This window comes from Macrotis lagotis, chromosome 1, assembly GCF_037893015.1.
Source record: "Macrotis lagotis isolate mMagLag1 chromosome 1, bilby.v1.9.chrom.fasta, whole genome shotgun sequence".
Taxonomy (NCBI): domain Eukaryota; kingdom Metazoa; phylum Chordata; class Mammalia; order Peramelemorphia; family Peramelidae; genus Macrotis; species Macrotis lagotis.
The window spans coordinates 220,942,610-220,959,770 of record NC_133658.1 but is presented as its reverse complement, the minus strand read 5'-3'; the positions used below and the strand labels follow the sequence as shown (position 1 = coordinate 220,959,770).

Genomic DNA, 17,161 nt, shown 5'->3' with positions numbered 1-17,161 from the left:
CAGAACCAGAAGAACATTGTACACATTAACAGCAACACTGCACATTGATCATCTAGGACACCCTCTTAGATTCCAGTTCTTTGCTTTAAAAATTCCCTTCTCCCCTCTTAATTTTTCCCTTCAGGATCAACAAAGTTTGTTATGCCTTTATTTTCTCCCTGGTATTATCTAACCTCTTAAAACCTACCCCTCCCATCCCCACTATTTGATGTTTCCCATATGAGTCTGAAGTATTTTTATGCAAAACTATTTGTGTCTATGTCTTCATTTGTCTGGTACAGAATCAGGTTCATTCCATGCTCAAGTCTTCCCTTCCTCCTTATTTATGTATTATGTCTCATTCATACATCAGTTATAGAAAATAACTAAATTCTATTGCCCTTTATCTTTTCTTTTCAAATCTTCACAACAGAATTGACCCATGCTTAAGTCCTTTTTTTTCTTTTAAATCCCTCAAAATATTTTGAAAATATTAAAGTTCTAAAGAGATGGTTGTTTCTGTTTTCTGTACTACATTATCATTTAGCCTGTTTTACTTGCTCAAATAGATTTCCTCTTCTAGGTTTCTCTTGACTCTTCTGCTTGCATTTAAAAGTTTCTAATTAGTTCTGGTATTTTCATTAGTAATACTTCACAGTTCTCCATTCCATTAAAGACTCTAATAAAATCATTCCACAATTTTCCTCAGGAGGATTATATTCTTGGTTGTAAACCCCAATCTTTGACTTTTGGAATAATTCATTCTGAGATCTCAGTAGCAGATGCTAGGTCTTGTGTGACCCTAATTATACTGCCTTGATGTGTCAACTGATACTTTCTGCCTGCAAGCAATTATTTTTTCTTTGACCTGGAAACTCAGGATTTTGGCTATGACATTCTTGCAACTTTTTCTTCTGGAATTTCAGACCATCAGGGAATCCTTTCTAAAAATCTAGGGAGTGTGCTTTCATGACTTGATATATAGTATTTAGGGTGTTTTTTTAATTCAAGAAGTTGATGATTCTAGATAGGTTTTTTTTTTTTAAGTTTTTGCAAGGCAAGGGGATTAAGTGACTTGCCACACAGCTAGGTAATTATTATCTGAGGCCGGATTTGAACTCAGGTACTCCTGACTCCAGGGCTGGTGCTCTATCCACTGCAGCACCTAGCTGCCCCTAGATAGTTGTTTTGATGAAGATGCATTACAGTGCTTCCTCCATCATATATACATATATATGTGTATGTATGTATACACACACACACACACACACACACACACACACATATATAGTTTAAAGTTTTGTTCTGGTATTTCTTGCTGTCTTGGGGATTCACTGATGTGTGGGCTATTTTAATTGTCAGGTAACTTGTAAAATTGACAACTTTGTGTTTTAAGATATTTAATCTCTTTTCAATTCGTTTCATTTAATTTTTTATCCCAATTTTCTTTCTTGGTATTCATGCTAACTTCTGAAAATTCTTTGAATTTGTACCTGCAGTTATTCTAGTTACATTTTCCTTCTATGTTGTATTTATGTATCTCCAGTTTAAAAATTCTTTATAGTGTTCTGTTTTCTTCTAATTGGTCATCTCTCTAGACCTTTAGTGTGCCAGAACCAGGTTTTGCCTTTCACTATCCTTCTGAGTGGGTGACACTCTGCTTGGTCTCAATTTGGGTCAGTTGGGCTTCTGAGCTGAGCTCTATCTCTGAGTTAATTACCCCTACATCTTTGAGTTTCAGATGCTGGCTCTCCCAGGCTTTCTATGATATTTCATGACAATACTAGTGAACCTCAGAGTCCTGGGGTCTCCTAGTCTGAGCTCTGCTGCACTTATGTTGGCTTTCAAGATTCTTGTTATAGGTTTCCAAACTCTTGAGTTTTCTCAGGATAGTGCTCCAGTCTTGCTGACACCAAACACAAAGCCATGGAGATTACAAGTGCCTATGGTTCATTTCTGGCCAGTTGGAAGGCTATTGGCTTTGTTTGCTTTTGCGATGCAAATATTGCTAGGTCCACAGCCTGTGGCCCTCTGGATGATTTTTTGTGCAGTTCTAGGATAGAATTAGTCACTTTATATAGTTTCTTTTTTGGACTTCATGATCATTATTTGACCTTATGACTTTTAGGTTTTTACTAGAGTGGATGTGGGGGAGCTAATGCCTGCCTCCATTCTGGCGACCATCTTGACTTAAAGTCTTCATTTCATACAAATTTTCCCTTATTTCTTTGAAGTCCTTCCAGTCTGATCATATTCATATTTGTATGCCATAATTATTTAGACACAATTGTTAAGTACCTACCTTGGACCTACTCTATGTCCATTTTTTGGGGGTGGGGAGCAACTATAAAAGTGCTACCATGAGTCTTTTGGCATGCATAGTTCTTTACTGTCTTTGACCTCCTCAGTATATTTGCCTAGAAAAGCTTTTTAGATCATGGATACAAACATTTTAATAATATTTTCCACATAATTTCAGATTCTTTTTCAGAATGGTACATTAGTATGTCTGTCTTTGCACAACTTTTCTCTTCAACACTATTTTGGCCTTTTATCATTTTTTTTTTGCCAATTTGATTAGTGTGAAATATTTACCTCAGAGTTGTTTTAGTTTGTAGTTCTTTTTAATAAATGATTTGGAGAATTATATATATATATATATATATATATATATATATATATATATATATATAAATAAAATTATTTGCTGCTTCCTTTGAAAACTGCTTTGATTACATATATATACACAAATATATGTATATGTATATATATGTATATATATATATATATATATATATATATATATATATATATATATACTTCTATTCTTTGATTACTTAATTGGGAGTGCCTCCATCATATACTTGTATCAATTTCTTACAAACTTACCAGAACTACTTTAGTCAAGGATTTTACCTTTCAATCCATAGATTTTATTTTAGCCCCATTAATTTTGTTCAGCTTTTAAATCTTTTTTATAAATTATTTTATATAGTGTAATCTCCAGTATACCTTTCAGGTTATGAATTCTTCCCTTATCTTCTACTTCAAAATTTTAAAATGTGACTTTTAATATTAATTATTAATTTAATTAATATTTAATATTCACTTAGTGCTTATTATGCAGTAATAAGATGCCAGACAAAATTTATCATCTAACAAAGTATATTTTTTCCATCAGTTTTGTTCAACAGGGCTAGAATCTCCCATTAGATTGAATTCTTGTCCTATTGATAGTTCATAAGATCCTTGAGGATATGGACTATTTCATTTTTGTCTTTGTATCCCAACATTCAGATTGATGTCTGGTACATATGGGTGTTCAATAAATACTATTGATTGATCAACAATCAACTTTGTGTTCATTCTTACATGATATTTAAAAATATGTAAAATACAGCAATTTCAGATAGATAGTAAGTGGGTCATCTTCTCAGCTCATCTATAAACCCATGCTGAATGAAGTATAATGAACTCTAGAATTATGTGCTTGTCTTTTTCAATCCACTAATAACTGGAGGGCTATGGAGCCCAAAGAAATTGCATTTACTCTATTTGTCTAGAATTGGATATATAATCTAGTCAGATCCTCCCAAGTGTAATCCTAAAGAAATCCAATTTGTTTCCTGTTAATTGATAACCTATAGTGTGAAAATTCTAGGGTTTTTTTTTTCCTGTTCCACTGGGTAAAAATATGTGTAGAAAAAAATAAGTCATGACCACATATATACCAATAAATGCTTAGGCTGGGTGAGCTGTGTCCTTGTTCCAAACTAAAGACAGAAAAGAAACTGGAAAAGGTTCTGTTTCTGACTTTTTTCTTCATGGCTTTTCCATGAAATTTAAGATTTAAGCAGATAGGAATGGTAGAATAGTTTATCTTAAGTCTATAGGCTCAGTCCTTGGATCTTCAAGTCAGAATTGGAAAGGATCTCCAAATTCACCATCTTTAAGTAGATAATCCCTGATATTTTTTAAAGTTTTTTTTGCAAGGCAAATGGGGTTAAGTGGCTTGTCCAAGGTCACACAGCTGCGTAAGTAAGTGTCTGAGGTTGCATTTGAACTCTGGTCTCCAGGGTCAGTGCTCTATCCACTGTGCCACCTAGCCGCCTCTCCTGATATTTTTAAAGCATTTTGTAAAACAACTGATGACTGAAATTACTTCTTTTTCCTGGCTCAGGATTTTCACAATTCCACAAAGCAAAGCAAACTTGATTTACCTGAGACTTTATGTGAACTGGATAAGAAAGACCTGAAAGCAGCTATGATGTTGGCCCTGGGGCAGCAAACCAATTAGAAGAGCCATCTGTGGTCTGTTTTTGTTAAACTCCTAGCTTTATACACACACACAGAAATGAACCAGTTTAGCCTATTTATAAGTTACAGTGAGTCTAGGACAGAGAACAGGTGTCTCTAGGTTTACCAGTGCATACCTTTTTATTATTATACCGGGACATTTTGCCTCTTCTGGGAGAGCATGGGCAAGAGAAGAGGAGGCAAAGAGTATCTTCAACAACCCAAGACTTCCTAAATTCTGACATCTCTCCTGAGGATAAATGCAGTACTCATCACACATATTGCAGTCAATTTTCCCTGAACTACCTTCTGCTGTTTGCGGTTGATGGGTTAGATGTCCTGAAACAGCAGAAAACACAGCTGCTGGGGGTGGGGGTAGTGGTGGTGTGATGTGCTAGAACAACTGGAAGCATTGATACAGCTTCCCATACTAGGGTGAAACAAAGTCTTCCAGATGCTGAAATCCATATCTCCGTTAAGTGCTAGAAGGATAAATGTATGGAATGAATGAGAGAATAAGGCCAGGTCTAGAAAAAACTACGAAGTAGGCAGTTTTTAGATCTTTCCCCTACTGGAAAGGACTGGACTTAAAGTGAGGAGAGAAATGAGGTCACATCCCATCTATGACTTTTACTCAGTGTGGGAAAGGTAATTTCCTTAGCCTTGGTTTCTTCATCTGTAAAATGGAAACAATATACCTGTAGCACAGGGTTTCTTAACGTGGAGTCTGTTATCTTAAAAATTTTTTAACTGTATTTAAATATCTCAATTTCCTTTGTAGTTCTATGTATTTTATTTTATGCATTTACAAACAGAATTCTGAGAAATAGTTCCAGATTGCCAACAAGATCCATAACAGGAAAAGGTTAGTAACCTTTCCTTGTAACAGAACTATTTCACAAGGTCCTTGTGAAGTGTGGATGAAGTAATGTAATATTTTGCTTTGGAAAATCTGAGAAAAGTTTTTAGTGGAGAGTTTTAAATTTTCTTTGGCAGAATCCTTGGCTTTTCTCCAATTATAGTCAAACCTCTATACAAAATGGTGGAAGCAGTAATTCTAGATAATTTGACTAACCACTCAACAGACACCTGAGGATTCATGGGGTTGGAAGACTGGAAGATTCTGAGGAAGCACTGAACTGGTTGGGAGGCTCGTTAACTTCAGTGCTGAGAGAAAGAGAACATCAGATGATGACTGAAAATCCTCATGACTACACCTGGTAGTGGTAACTACCTGAAAGAAATGAGAGAAATGTGTCGTTTATGAATGCAATGTAATATTATGGTGTAGCAAGAAATGACAAATGAGAAATTAAGAAAACCATGGGAAAATTTCTATGAATTGGATATTGAAATGGTTTATGATCATTCTCCTTTTCTAGCTTCTTACACTATAATCCATCCCCAATATAAACTGTCAAGAGTATTTTTCCTAAAGTTCAGATCTGCCTTCAGGATCAAATATAATGTCCCTTAGCTTGGAATGTAAAGTTCTTCATAACCCAGCACCTTCCTATTTTTCTAGGCTTCTTACACTTTATTTCCTTCCACACCTTAGGATCTAGCATCATTGGCCTTCTCCTTCCTGGTTCACAATACTCAGTCTCTCACCTCCTGCCCTTGCACTGGCCTTCCCAAATACCTGGAATAGCTTGACTCCCCCACCTCTGCTTTTTAGAAACCCTGGGTTCCTTAAAAAAACTCAGAGTGCCTTCTGTGGATGTCTTGGACAGTCCTCTCCCCTCCCCCTTGCCAATTCCCCTCTGAAGATATTTTGGGGATCTACTCTTGTATGAACCTAATCATTTATATTCTGTCTCTCCCAACAGAACATAAGCTTCTTGGGAGCAGAGCCCATTTGTCTTTCTGTTTCTATGGGCTTAGCACAGTGCTTAGATCACTGTAAACACTTGATAAATGCTTGCAGACTGACTGATATAGAATGCAATAGGATAAAAGTAATAATCTACATGACCACAGCCAATGAAATGGGGGGGGGGGTTTCATTAAAAAGAAGTTGTACTCTGAGAAATTGAAAAACCAGTGATGATCTTGGTAGAACAATGGATTCTAAGCTCCTTTGAGAGGCTTTGTGTTATTTTTTTGTAGCACCTCACACAAGACTCAGCACATAGTAGGTCCTTAACAAATCTTACTGATTTAATTTAGGAGAGATAATGATGGGTTTAGGGATTAGCTATCTCCTTTAAAAATGCCAGATTTAATATCATTTATTATTTTATTGTGGTGGTGGCATATGTTAGTGAATGTTTTCCATGTAGACATTAATTACTTTAGCAACTTACTGGAGGATTTTTTTAGCATTTTCATTATATTTGTATGTTTTTCACACCTGCAATTCACGAATAAGTCACAAAAGTGTAGAAATGAATAAAACATTTTCATTAATCAATAAAGGCAATATAATTGTAATGTACTTTATGACTGACTTGATCAATTCCCAAAGCAGTAATGGACTTCTTTTTATACTCCAGGACATTTTTTGGTGTGTTCTTCCTGCTCTTCAGTCACTATTGCTTCCTAGTTTATTATTTTTATCTTATATTCCACGTAATTCACATGTAAATAGTCATGGGACACTGATTTACTGTTGTTCTTTTATAGTTAATGATCAGTAAAGTACTTGCAGATGGATTATTATTATTGCAGTAAGCAATACAATGACAGTACCTCTCTCCTCTCCAGGCCTTACTGCTTTTCCAATGGTTGCTCAAGGTCAGGCTGTCACTGTTCTCAGCTATACTGGCCTTTCTTAGGTCCAGATAACCCCAAGATCAGAAAGATCATGCAATCTACTCTGAGTGAATAATGTTAATCATTCATTACCATGCCCTTATCCCAACCTCCTAAAAAAGTTACTTCCAATATAAAAATAAACAGGACATATGTTCAACAAATATTTGGCCAGAACATATTTCTCTGTTTTCATCCTCATTTGAACCAGATGATTAGAAAATCAAAATCATCTCAGCTGCATAGCATAGACTATTTTTTATTTTTTAAAAATGACTGATTTATTCAAATCCGGCCTCAGACACTTAATAATTGCCTAGCCGTGTGGTCTTGGGCAAGCCACTTAACCCCATTGCCCTGCAAAAACTAAAAAAAAAAAAAAAAGACTGATTTATTGAAGAATTTTTATGCCTTTTTGCTTTATTGAGTCAAAGGTTTAGGTATTTTCCCCTGCTCCTAGTGCCTTTCCTTTGCTATCACTTTCCATTTATATTGTATATATCTTGTATGTTATTTTTTGCATATAGTTTTCACCATTAGAATGTGAACTGCTTGGGAGTAGGAATCATCTATTTGATTTCTTTTTATTGCTAGCACTTAGCCTAATATCTGAACAAATAGTGCTTACTGCCTTAGATTGATTACTTATTTTAATTAATTGTAAACAAGAGGATCTTATTATTTTATCTACATTTTGTGATGTAGTGAAATGATAAGTAGGTCTGAAACTAGAAGAGCTGAGAAATGGCCTCAAACTATGGAATCAAGACTAAGTTACTTAACTTTTTATTTGCCTCAATCTCCTCATCTGTAATGGAGAATAAAAATAGTACCTGCCTCCAAGGGTGGTTGTGACTATCAAATGATAATATGTTAAAAGCATTTAGCATAGTGCCTGGCCCATCAAAGGAGCTATACAAATATTAGGAGTTATCATTCTTGTGAGATGATGAGGATGTGATCGCCTATAAAAACTGCTTACAAGTTTTTTGCTTCTCACATTTTTGTGCATATACAATCCCAACAGGGAGGCTAAGAGGTCTTAAATACCACTTCCATCTGGTTATACCCGACTTCCTTCGGGAGTTTGCCAAATAGGACAGGGTTGCCCATCTACCAGTCTACCTGGTCTGTAGACAGTGATCATTCTGCTCTGTCATTCTAGAATGGTAACCTGTAAACCTAGGGTTATTCTCTTGTTTTCTACTCCTGTTAGCCTTTGATCTCAGATACCTTCTCTACAGGGAGAACAGGAGAGAGGTCCTTATCTTTGTTTTCCACACATAGTGTTATAAAGAGAACCCTTTTGGTTGCCATAATTACTCTAAAGTTTTAAGATGATGGTATGAAAACAGGTGTGATAAGCCCAAAGATGACTAGTATATATAGACTATAATAAATTCCAGTTGTTCCCCTCTAAATCAACAAGTATTTATTAAGCACATCCTATGTGCCAGTTACTATGCTAAGAGGGGGTGGGGAAGGGGAACAAATAAAAACAGGAAGCTAGGCCCTGCCCTCAGGGAGCTTACACTCTGAGATGGCACAAAAAGATGAAGGGGTTGGGGTATAGAGTGAGACAAAAGTACATCAGGTGAGGCCATGGTAGAGTAAGTCCAGGGTGCATTCTATAAGCTCTAGGATAAGATACAAGGTCCTCTTTGGGGAAGTGAGAACTTTTCAGTCTTTTCAGCAAAGTTACATACCATTCCCATAACCATGTTATCCCTTTGGCTAGTTCTGTAAAGTAGCCCTGTATTAATTTCTCTGTTACAACACAAAATCAGTAGGTATTATTATTTTAATTATTTTGGCATGTTTTTCTGGCACTCTAATCTTAGCTTTTGACACTGCTGATTGCCTTGATTCTCTCTTCTTTTCAGATTTTCATGACAAAATTCTCTTCTGATTCTCCTCACACCTATCTAACTATTCCTTCTCAGTCTCCTTTGCTGAATCTTGATCCTAGTCATATCCATTAATAGCAGGGGTCCCCAGTCTTCCACTTCATAATCTTATCAGCTGCCATGTACTATTTTTATGCAGATGATTCTTAGATCTATCTCCCCCAAACTTGTCTCCTACAATCTTACATTTCAAACTATGGGACATCTCAAACTAAATGCCTCATAGGCATCTTAAACTTAAAATGTCCAAAACATTAACTCATTTCTCTTCTGCCTCTACATATTTTTATCACTTCCTAACTTCTCTATTATAACTGGACTCCTCACTCTTTTACACCCCATATTCAATAAATTGTTTAATCTTGTTATTTCTCTCATGATTACCTCTCTGGTATAACTGTCTCTTCTCTTTAACATTGCCACCCCTCATCACCTCATACCTGCATTACTTCAACAATCAACAATTATTTTCAACAATTTCAACAGTCTACCTATTTCAAGTCTCTCCTCATTAAAATTCATTCTCCACTTAGTTATCAAAGTAATATTTTTAAAGCCCAAGCCTGTCACCTTTTAGCCAATTAAATCAAGTGATCCCCTTTACTTCCAAGATAAAATATTCACATTGTTTTCAGATACTCAATGCTGGTCTAAATATGACATTTACTAACAACCAGGTCAATGATTCTTTCAATTAGCTCTAGGTACAAAGAAGAGGAAATTCATAAAATGTGTCTTTGAAGTGACTAAGGCTCATTTCAAACTAGCATTATTATTCTTTCTATTCTTAGGATCATTCTTTGAGAAGAAACTTCTGGAAAGCTTCCAGCAGTTAGATTTGGCAAGGAATGTGTAAGAAGTAATATATGGTTAGTCTTTATGGAAATTAGTGAATCTCAAGAAATTTGTATATTTTTTTATATCAGTAGCAAAAAAAAGTGCTTCCTGACCCACAGGTGGTCAGAAAATTTGATCATATATAAGCTAAATTGTTTGTAAGAAATCAGATTGATTAGATGACAATCTCAATGTTATAAAATTTAATAAATTTAACTAGTAACTATTTAAAAAGGCCACACACACATAACTGTTCAAAAGCCTTGTTCTAAATCCTGGAATACTGGATCACAGTTAAGTAAGAGTCAATGAAATGTAAGTACTGTAGCTGTTATTTGTATCTTTTATCTACTTTTATCAGAATGGCAGGGTTTGTTTTCTTTTTGTCTTTATAACTCCCAACAACTAGCAGTGTCTTGTATATATTAAGTACTTAATAATGTTGGTTGAATTAAACTGAACTGATAGCTGACTTATCTTTGTATTAGCTTCAATACCTAGTATAATGGCCAGTACATGTTAGATTCCTAAAAAAAAAAAAAATCAGTTGCATAAATAACTTAATGAAATGTACAAAAATCAGTGTAATAATTGCTTAAAATCAGAAAAATGTATCTAGGGCTCACTTAGCTTAATTCAAATATTATAAAGTATTAAATAAAAACACCTTTTCTTATTAGAGAAAGATTAGTAACATTTACCCTAGTAGAAAATCAGCAACTGCTGTTCTTTGCTCATTCAGAATACTATCAAAGGCAAGAAAATCTAGATTTTTCTATCAAGGAGCTACTAAGCCTTTTTAATCATCAATCATAGGCTTCAGTCATTGCAAAAGGAAAAAAATAAAAGAGATCCACATTTTTATCTCATAGGATTCAAAACCACAAGGCCCAAATAATTTTAACATCTCTACCCCATCAAAATGTAATGAACCTAAAAGTAAATTATGATGCAAATTCAAAAATCTAGCTTTATCTCTGTTACCTGGGAAAAAAAACAAAAACAAACCAACTATTCACTTAGCACCACAATTATTTACCTCCCATTCCCATGGTAGCTTACATTAATGACTTTGGTGGCAGAAGCTTGCCATTATGTTGAGGTAGTCACTGCAATAAAAAATATCTGGGCTCAGCATTCTTTATTCAGCAAGGGAGCTCTGATATATTCATGTGGTTGCTGCTTGGTTCAATGCCTGCTGATTACATCAAACTCAAGTTAGATAGCAAGAACATATTCTTTTGAACTTCATGCCTAGATACTTAAAGTTGACACAATGGCAACATTAAGATTGATATCTAAAGGCTACCTGTTAGCAAAACTTTTGTTTTTCCTGTGAGATACTTTGGAAAATGTTTTTTGAAACAAAATGACTAACAGATTAGCATTACCCAAAGCAGTTGACAGCATGAGTGAAAGAAACACCAGCAGGTAGAGCCAGTTCCACTTTCACATCCCATGGGCAACTTTTAATTACCATTCTTAACTAGTGTAAACAGTAATTAAAGCACCTTTGGTGGGGCACTTGTAAAGGTGGTCACCTCTTCAATGGCTGTGAAAGAAGTAGACTTCACACAGACTCAAGGTCAGCACCTGAGCACCATTACTCTCATAGAAATAGAGGTTGTGGGCAGAGGATGTAAAAGGAAAGCACATGGAAAACGTACCTGTTACCACCTTTCAACATATGGAAGTTCTTCTGCTCACTATGAAGACATTCATAGGCACATTTGGTTGGTTACTGGTGGTGAGCCCTTCTTGCAGTGGTAGTATTTTAATAGGCACTGCCGTAGGTGTAGTACAGCATGACAGGAGAAAAGGAAAGCTGCCTTATTAGATTTTAGTGTCATTCTCTTCAGGGAAATATACAATTTTGATTAGATTTCTCCTATAACCCCAGCTGTCTACATGACACTGTAAATGTGGGAGATAGATGACTTCTCACCAAGTAGGTTATTAGGATGTGGCTACATATTTTCATTGGATGATACAACTCTGTTCCAAGGAACTGACTTCCTCTGGATATTAGCAGACTAGACCTCATCTTGAGGCAAATAAGGGTCTTTCAAAGCATTTCAAACCTGCTTCTTCATTTCCACTTGCTCCAAGTTTCAAATTCATAATTGCTCAGTGATAGGGAGAGGTTACTTTGTTGAAGTCTGGATGGTCTTCATGAACACTGTGAATTCAAAGAAAATCTTCTCTGGATGGATGTTAAAAGTGTTGAGGTCATGCATCCTTAAAAGCAGCACGAACTGGACCATCCAAATTATAATTACAGGAAAATGGTTGGCAAATGGGAAAGTTGAACTTCATTTACCCATTAAATTCCTTTTTTTTTAAACAGTGGTAGTAGAGGTCATATAAGGTTGACTGTGTTTAAGAAAACATATGGTGGTACTTACTATACTTCATACAAAGCAACACTAGCTAAAGTGGAATGTTCACATAATATACACATGGAAAACATTCAAAATAAATAAAACATCCTATGTCATTTTCCAAAATATTGCCACCATTACTATTTCACTATTCCTGATAAAGCAGGATAATAAAGTACAACTGATGTAATAGTATAATAATCTAAAGTCTGTTTCGTTTTTGTGACATCATACAGTGTAAAAACAAAATATTTATGTGAATTTGCAAGTATGATAAGGTCAATATAACTGGGTTCATGAAGTACAGAACAGTGAACTAGTAAAAGGGTCATAAATTATATAAGTTGTATAGTTATAGCTGTTTCCACCATTAATTCCTTACTGCAGTAATCATAGAATAGAAACCTTTTCATTGCACATTGATAAAGAATTTGTTTAAAAGTTGACCAAAAGTGTAATGAAGAGAAGCATGGTTCATTTAAAATTGCAAAATTAGTGAAAATCCTCGTTGATAGCTAAATTTAAACGACAATAAAAACCATGATAAAAATCTAGTCACAACATTTTAAAATCTTGGTCAGTAAAACATGTATAGAAAACTTCAAGTAAAAGGAAAATTTGATTTTACTTTGTAACACAATAACTTCCAAAAGCTAGTGTGGTCCCAAAGAAAATATAACTGACTTTGGAAAAGCTGTAGAAGAGACTTTTACTTTTATAACAGTAATTTCTTTTCATTACTGAAAGTCTTACCATTATTCAGGAAATAGATTCTTAATCTCAACTGAAGAAAACAATCTTTTCTTAACAAGAAAATGAAATGTTGTTGCCACTCTGTGAAGTAATTCCTCATAAAGTTAACACAATATCATACTGCAATCAATTTCAAAAAAATGAAAAAGAAGCAAAATCTGAATTTAGAGGAACATACTTTCTGTCCATTTAAGCTCTGCAAATTCAGGAAATTTCATTAGATTAAATGCATTTTATGAAAATACAATTTTGCAGGCTTTATGAAATGGGGATTAGATCATCAATTCCTAATATTTAGAATGAATGATCAGATGTTGACATTTCAGCTAGAGACCAGAGGTCAAAAAGTTGATACCCTTAATAAGAATAAATAAGATCAAATGGCAGTGTCTTATGGTCTAGGTTGCCCTCTACTGTTAGTTCCATATTTGCTTGGTATATTTGTAAAACCAGTCCTGAATCCTTGAGTTGCTCCCATTCCTGGTGCTCCAAATCCTTGACTGAACATATTGCTATATGGTGTGGATCCATGATTAACGCCTAAACCATAAGGTCTGGTTTGTGAATTCAGAAGAATAACTGGGGTCATATTTTTTCCTGGGGTATTAAAAGAAAATTCTGGAGGTGCAGTACTGGGTTTAGCTGGAGTTGATGTGAGAGGATTCAATTCATCACCCTTTAGAGGGGGCATTGGAATTACATGATGTTCTGGAAGGTTTAGCATATTAGCTGCAACAGGTCCCGATATTAAAGCAGGTCTCATCCAGTCATCTTTGAAAATCTGAACAGTCAGAGTAGACACCAAAGTGTAGAGCCGATTGGTCACATGAGCAAGAACCATTTGCTCATTTGCATCCCTTCGAATTCGAACATGCACTGATCCAGCCTGAAAGAGAACAAGAACCTAAGAATAAGTCTGCTTAAGGCAAACTAAGATGTTGATGAGAAAGAAAGATTTCATTTATGATTTGATTGTGACATTTTCTTATACAAAAGAAAAAGCATAGTTCCCTAACACCTCATAAACAGAAAGTACTTAGGGAAAATAATTCATAAAATCATTTTGCATGGTAAATAAAAGTAAAGGCAGTAACCAACAGAGGACATGTAAGTTTCTCCAGAAAAGAAAAATGGTAATAATCAACTAAATGACATAAAAATTAACTTTAATCTCCTTATTAGTTCAGTTATGGGACATCAAAAACCAAAAAAAGGGATTCAAGAACAGAATGGAATCAAATTCTTTAGTCAATCATGAAGTCAGTATTTGAGACATAAAGGCTGGCTAAACTGCTTGAATTTTACTTGACTTTTTTTTTATGCAATTGATAAAATAGCTGCCTTTGACTTCTTTGCCTGCCACATCCAATTAGTCGCTAGGTCTTGTTGACTCTTTTACAGAGTAATCTAAATTTGTCCCTCCTAAAATTTCCAAAAAAAATCTGTTTCTAATTCATCTATCACATTTTAACTCAATCATATTCTAATATATACTGCAGTTATTTTTGTGCATCACACTTATCCAGGCTGAGTTCCCTGAGGGAAAGAATTCATTTTAATATTTTGCCAGTATCTTCCAAATACTAGGCAATTAAATAGATATTTGCTCAGTAAATTCTCTGTTGTTCTTACTACCATCATAACTAGTTCTTTAACATCAAATGACCCACAGGTTACAGCCCACTCTTTGGGTACCGTTCTCCCCACTTCATTCTGCATACACTTATAGACTAATACTGCTAAAGACACTGAATATTATTTTTTTTAAGAACTAAAATGGATGGAAAAAAACCTACATTCAGAGAGAGAAATGCAAAGCACAATGTTGACCAAAGCATACTAGTTTTCACTTTTAAAAATTTGCTTTGTTGGGGTAGTTAGGTGGCACAATGGACAGAGCACCTACCCTGGAGTCAGGAGGAGCTGAGTTCAAATCTGGCCTCAGACACTTAATAATTACCTAGCTGTGTGACCTTGGCTAAGTCACTTAACCCCATTGCCTTGGAAAAAAACTAAAAAAAATTTTTTTAAAAGAAAAAAAAGAAAACTATGGGGCAGCTTGGTGGTGCAGTAGATAGAGCACTGGCCCTAGAGTCAGAAGGACCTGAGTTCAAATCTGACCTCAGACATGCAATAATTACCTAGCTATATGACCGTGGGCAAGTCACTTAACCCCATTGCATTGCAAAAACCCCAAAAAAACAAAAAACAAAAACAAAAACCAACTATAAGACTTCTAGGGATGAAGCCAAGAAGTCTCCCAAAATTTCCTTCTAGAAAACTTTAAATAATGCCTCAAACCCACAAAAGGTCAGGACGGGACATTCGGAAGCTGGAAGGAGAGATCTGTGACATGGGGTCAAGACTGGTTTGACATATGCACATAGAGGAAACCCTTAAACTAAGATACAGGTGGTGACAAAAGTAGCAGCAACTTTGAGATTTCTCAAGTCAGAGATGGTAAAGGGACCTGGCAACTGATCAGAAAGAAATTACAAGGGATTCTGTGTTAATAGTGATATGGGACACTTTGGTCAAAAGAAAGTGGGAACCCTGTGGAGTAGTAATATTTTTTGGCCTTAAGGGATCACTTCCAGTCCCAAGGGATCAGGAACCCTGTGGAATAGTATAATTTCTAGTTCCAAGGGAGCAGGGCACCTGAGAAGCAGTATAAATTGCAAGCCCAAAGGATCAGGAGTCTTTTCAGGATAAAGACCAAAGTACAGATGGTGCAGTGTAGTAATCACAATTCTACCAAGATTATACTACCTTGGAAAGACTAACAATTTCCAAATCCCCAGCACTATTTCTTAAAACAGCAGTGCAAACAGCCAGAAGACTGAGATAGTACCCCTCTTCCTCAATTTCCCCAACAGGAAGAGAGCCCAATTTTAACATAATGTTCAAAATCAAGGAAAAGGATAGAAAAATGAACAAACAAATTAAAAACTGACCATAAAAAGCTGCTATGGTGACATGGAAGACCAAGACACAAACTCAGAAGACAATGAAGTTAAAATAGCTATAAGCAAAGCCTCAAAGAAAAAAATGTAAACTGGGCACAAACCCAGGTATTCCTGGAAGAGCTAAAAGATGATTTACAAAATCAAATAAAAATAGTAAAAGAAAAATAAGGTTAAAAAATTGAAAGCAAAGGAAGCAAATAACACTTTAAAAAACAGAACTGACCAAATGGAAAAAGAGTTTTCAAAAACTCAATGAAGAAAATAATTCCTTAAAAATTAGAATTGGTTAAGTAGAAGCTAACTTCATGAGATACCAAAAAAAAAACCCAACAAAACAAAGTCAAAAGTATCAAAAATAGAAAAAAATGTCAAATATTTCATCAAAAAAGGATTTCCTTCAGCAAGAATTACTTTTGATTAGTGAGTAGACATCAATAATAAGGCAAGACCTTACACAAGCAAAAGATTATAACTCACTGAAGGCTCAGATGAAGGCTAGTCTATTAATCTAGAGATTCTCATTAATTTCATTACAGAAAATGACAAAATGAGAAAGCATACCAAAATTTGAAGGATACAATCAAAGCAGTAATTAGGGAAAAATTTATATTTCTAAACACATACATCAATAAAAAATAGCCAGGAGATTAAAGCAACAAATTACAAAGATCATATACTTATACTCAGACCAAGTTAAGATTTATACCAGCAATACAGGGCTGATTCAATAGTAGGAAAACAAGCAGCATAACTGACTAGATCAATAACAAAAACAATAAAAATCTTAAGATTGAATCAATAGATGAAGAAAGAGTTTGACAAAATACAACACTCACTCCTATTTCTGAAAAACCTTGGAAGTCATAAATTAAAACTCATGCAAAGTGAATTGAGCAGACTCAAGAGAATAGTGTACGCAGTAAAAGCTATACTGAAGATCAACTGTGATAGACTTAACTACTCTCATTAAGACAATGATCCAAGATAATTCCAAAGGACATCTGATGAAAAATGCTATCCACCTCCAGAGAGTATTTTTTACTTCCTTGATTTTTCTTTTTGTCCCCTTTTGTCTGTGTTTTATTTTGCAACATAGCTAATATGGAAATTTATTTTCTTCACATGTATAACTGATATTAAATTGCTTGCCTTTTCAAGGAGTGAGGGGAGGTTAGAGGAAGAGAATTTAGAACTCAAAATTAAAAAAAAATGAATGTTAAAATTATTTTTATCTATATAACTGGGAAATGTATAACAAAATAAAAGCAATAAAAAACAACAAAAAGAA

General features: G+C 34.9%; 1 protein-coding gene across 6 annotated transcripts in view; it reads right to left on the bottom strand.

The window, feature by feature from the left end:
* Window positions 1-2,807: 2,807 nt before the first annotated feature.
* The window catches only part of SLC30A6 (solute carrier family 30 member 6), a 41,510-nt gene continuing 27,156 nt past the window's right edge, over window positions 2,808-17,161 (bottom strand). For 3 of the 6 annotated variants that reach the window (XM_074209674.1, XM_074209676.1, XM_074209675.1), the window contains one exon: window positions 2,808-13,793. In XM_074209674.1, the coding sequence (XP_074065775.1) occupies window positions 13,299-13,793 (495 nt within the window). In that variant the 3' untranslated portion in view covers window positions 2,808-13,298. The remainder of the gene's footprint in view (window positions 13,794-17,161) is intronic. The other 3 variants (XR_012473422.1, XR_012473424.1, XR_012473423.1) reach the window with 3 other exon arrangements.